Raw genomic sequence first — 4,403 nt, forward strand, 5'->3', positions numbered from 1 at the left:
AATCCTAAAGTTTGTCAGCCATTCCCTTTTCGGGGTGTGGCTCATTTGTCAACAGATCTAATCATCTCTCTATCAAAGTCTTGAGATTCCTTTAAACTTTATTTTTTAAGTGGCCAGATCTATGATAGTGCAATTGATATGACACATTCTGACAAAATACAACATGTTTCATTCTTCTTAACAAAAACAACTGCAAAGGAGCCACGAGTGGGGGTCATAAGTGGTTTTATTCATTTTTATTTTGCTGTCAGATCAGGCAGAGGTTGCTTATGAAACAGCCCTGTTGTTCGAGTGCCTGTTTTCAGAACCGCTTCAATCATGTAGCTTACACCCTATGTGGTCTTGATTCAAAACTGGCTGTAGTTGATTGGACCAGCATGGATTTTTTTTTTCTTTAGCGGATGGTTGTGGGTTGTTCTGCTTTCATTGTTGGGATGGTCCCAGCCTCTTTGTTCCAAATTAGATTGTGGCCGCCAGCTCATCCAGTGCGTCCTGGAGCCTGCACAAACACAAATCAAAGATGTTGAAATTGAAAACATTCATTTGAACTGACTGGAAGTTCTGATTCACTTCATACTGCAGCTATACTTGACCATGCAAACCATGATAATTATTGATTTTAGTATTCACCTCTACCACCATCATCACCATGCCCCGATCTGTTCTCCTCCACCTCTTTATAACTCTTACTTGAAGTCTCCTCCATCCAGCAGACCCTTGTAAGTGGAAATCTCCGCCTCCAGTTTCATCTTCATGTTGAGCAGCGCTTCGTAGTCTTGCGTCTGCTGCTGGATGTTTGCGCGCAGTTTGGTCAGCTCCTCCTCCAGATGGATGATAATGCCGTTGTACTTTTCCATTTCCATGTTGTTCCGTAGCTCTGTGTTGCCTAATGTGTCCTCTAAGGAGGCTTTCTGATAAAGGATTGGAAAGGAGAAAGGAGGAATCAGAAATATGCCAGAGAGCTTTTATCGGCAAAGTCTAATTTTGGAGCACATGGGGAAAATTTTAACCTTTCTGAAAACGTTTATCAGGGGAATATTTGCTGTTTTACAAAAAGTTATGACAAAAATGCTGTGTGGGTGTTATTCAGTGGTCAAGGTATTGAAAGGATTTTATTCTATCTTGTTCTTGAGTAAAATGAAAATGAAGAAAAAAAAGAGCACATGTAACATGCATGCTTACTAAGCTCTGTTGGGACGCGAGTTCAATTTCCAGGGTCTGTATCTGTCTGGATAAGTCGCTGATCTCCATCTGGGCTCCCTGGAGAGCTTCTGTGTTCTGTGAGACCTGCACCTGCACATCCGCAATCTGACAGTGGGAGAGGGAAAAGGGTGTTAGCCAAGAAAAGATACTTCCAGTAAATGTATTTATAAATTATTTGCCCTTGTCAGAACTGAATTTACCTGATTTTCATGCCAGCGTTTGAGGTCTTCTGCATTCTTTAAAGCCATCTTCTCATAGTTGGCCCTCACATCCTCCATGATCTGGGACAGGTCCTGACCTTTGGGAGCGTCAACATCCACTTGCACGCCTGACTGGGAGATCTGATTCCTCAGCTCCATCACCTCCTATTTGACAGAAAAAGAGCCAGAACATTCAGGATGTGTAACTTTTGACAGCTGCTGCAAGATGGTAGCGTGCGACGATTGATTCGGAAGCACTGTGAACTCACATTCTCATGGTTCTTCTTCAGGAAGCTGAGCTCCTCCCTCACGGCTTCAATCTCACTCTCGATGTTCATCCTGGTCATGTTGGTGTCATCTATGACTTTCCTCAGCCCGCCGATGTCGGCCTCCACAGACTGGCGGATTGCCTGCTCATTGTCGAACCTGGAGGAAGGCAGGGACACAAACTCTATTACAGACAAAATCAGCTGTTGTTCACATTGTGCCTTGGAGTATAAAGTTACGTAATGTCATGACTGAAGACTGACAGAAGTGTTTCAAGATACAAAATTGCTGTTGCTGACATCCTATTCTATCAGATGATGTAGATTTGACCACATGCACTGAAGAAACTGTGCACGAGCAAAGTTTAGAACTCTTGACTTAAAACAAGTCTGCCTTTGTACAGGATGGGGATGAGTTGCTTTGATGTGCCTCATTCATATTAGATCAATATATAAACAGCATAAATGAATCTGAAATTAAATTTCAAACAACATACTTTACTTTGAAGTCGTCTGCCGCAAGACGGGCGTTGTCGATCTGGAGGACAAAACGAGCGTTCTCTGCAATCTTGTCGTAGATCTGGGCAAAAAGAGGAAAAAACTTGAAATTTTGTGATGGGAAGAAGATTTCGTTGTTTGTTTGTTTTTTTTCCCCTAATTTCGCTGGATATAAGGAACATTTATTTTATTGCTTTACCAAAAGCCCCTTCCTTCAATTTCTAACTTGGCGGTCCGGTCCAATCATTAGGTGCTGTGAGATGGCAATGTTTCACGCAGACACAAAATGAAACATATGATTTGAATTACTGCTTCCCTTATGTAATAATAGAAACCACAGAGTTTGATTACGCACCGGGCCACAACATGGTTGAATCCATAGTAACATTCAGAGAAAAGAGGAACCACAGACTGACGAAGAGGAAGAGGGGACCTTCCCGTGCCAACACAGAATCTGGTTTGTTTTAGCATTGTTGGAAAAATGTGTTTCCTGTCTGAATAAGTCATACAGGGCCGGGTTTCTTCTCTCCAATTTTCCCCCAGCTGCACGATCTCTGTCTGTCGTTTTTCTTTGAACTGTATACATGTGTTTATGTGTTCAGGGGTTGCAAAATTCTTTGTGCGTGAGTGTGTTTGTGTGTTTACAGTGCAGTACTTTCTAATGTATCTCTGATATCCTGCCTCAGGGGTGAAAGGGGGAATACTTGTTCCTTTATGTGTCGACAAAATTACACTGCCACCATCAATGTGTCATTATGTGACATTGAAGATCTGGGGTCTGCAGAAGAATGTGACATTTGACTCTGCTGACTGGAGCTGATTGTTATACAAGCAGGGCGCTCACACGCAGCTATTGTGCGTGCGCACACACACACATACACACACACACACGCAGACTGGCAATCCAAGACCCTTTGTGTGTGTGTGTGTGTGTGTGTGTGTGTCATTACCACACATCTGGTTCACATTGAGGCCCTCCTACACCAGAGAATGCTTGTAGAACCACAATTTACAGGCAGGACCACTTGGAAATGCCTTCTTCCAGTGAAGAGAGAGAGCCGTTCAGCCCGTCTCTCATGATGCTGCCCTCGTGCTCGTGATTCATTGGAGGAAGTTCTGGCCACTTGGTGGCATGAACAACTTTTTATGGGGGAGGGTTAGAGTTCAGCAACCACACCCTTCATTCTGTAGCGAGAAATCTGATCATGCACAAAGGAAATTGTGCCTGTGTCAGCCCTCTCAGGCACTGGATGAATAACACGTATCCTGATGAATCTTACTGCCACAAGTAGATCTACACTCAAATATTCTCTGTGATGATGAGTGCCATTACATGCACCCACTGATGTACTATCATATTAGAGTCAAGCATTTAAACACTCGTATCTCTCACATTTTTTCATTGCCTACCAATCAACTTTTAACCAGAGCTTCCAACAATTCAAACTTATCCAGTGTCTTGCTTACCTGTCTGCGCAGGTCGTCAATGATGGGCTCATACTTGCTGTAGTCTCTCATGTCGGGCCCCCCCTTCTCCAGAGCCTCTCTGATCTTCACCTCCAGGTCCTTGTTGGCCTGCTCCAGGTTCCTCACTGTCTCCAGGTAGTTGGCCAGGCGGTCGTTCAGGTTCTGCATGGCTCCCCTCTCGTTACCCATGATCATACCACCACCAGCGGCCTTGGATCCACCGGCACTACCAAAACCAGATCCCATCCCACTGCTCAGCTTGAAGGAGGAAGAAGAGGTCATTGGGGCGCCGGATCGCAGAGACGAGGCAGAGGCAGAGGAAATTCGGGCCCCGCGTCCACCAGCACCACCAAAAACGCTGACAGCACGGGGCTGGGGTGCGGAGCGGGTGAAGGAGATGCGGTTAGATGGTATCTGCTGCATGCTGGATTTGCTGAAGTTCATTTTTAGAGTTCAGGCTCGACAGAGAGTGAGTTGAAAGATGAGATGTGGAGGCTCACTGCTGGCCGGCTTAGAAAGTGACGCTGGCAGTGGGAAGTGGGGATTTTATACTCCTACTTCTCTCTCCCTCAATCACAGCTGGTCTCTCAGACCCTGCCCACTTTAGCATCGCCCAAATCCTCCTTTCCGGCTTCCCCCCCTCCCTGCTCTCTCTGCCTCAGGCTCTAATTCACTCTCGTGTTCCCCTTTTTTTTAAACCGTCAGTGTATTTTCTGTCTCCAAGGAAATGTGGGAGGCATTGTTCTCCTGTGAAAAACATTCAGAGTTG

The 4,403-nt window shown here is 45.1% G+C and overlaps 1 protein-coding gene across 2 annotated transcripts; it reads right to left on the reverse strand.

Moving 5' to 3' along the window:
• Positions 1 to 208: 208 nt before the first annotated feature.
• Positions 209 to 4,159, reverse strand: LOC115584132 (keratin, type I cytoskeletal 18-like). 2 transcript variants are annotated; one of them, XR_003984484.1, is made up of 7 exons: positions 3,635 to 4,159; positions 2,167 to 2,249; positions 1,673 to 1,829; positions 1,404 to 1,568; positions 1,183 to 1,308; positions 631 to 911; positions 209 to 499 (listed from the first exon to the last, which is right to left on the reverse strand). XR_003984484.1 is itself a non-coding variant. In XM_030421554.1 (7 exons), the coding sequence occupies exons 1-7, from the start codon at positions 4,076 to 4,078 to the stop codon at positions 460 to 462; spliced, it is 1,236 nt and encodes a 411-aa protein (XP_030277414.1). In that variant the 5' UTR covers positions 4,079 to 4,159; the 3' UTR covers positions 209 to 459. The 2 variants fall into 2 exon arrangements, 1 of the variants encoding a protein (XP_030277414.1); XM_030421554.1 differs by having other exon boundaries at positions 691 to 911.
• Between the last annotated feature and the right edge of the window lie 244 nt (positions 4,160 to 4,403).

The sequence above is a fragment of the Sparus aurata genome, chromosome 6 (assembly GCF_900880675.1).
Source record: "Sparus aurata chromosome 6, fSpaAur1.1, whole genome shotgun sequence".
Taxonomy (NCBI): Eukaryota; Metazoa; Chordata; class Actinopteri; order Spariformes; family Sparidae; genus Sparus; species Sparus aurata.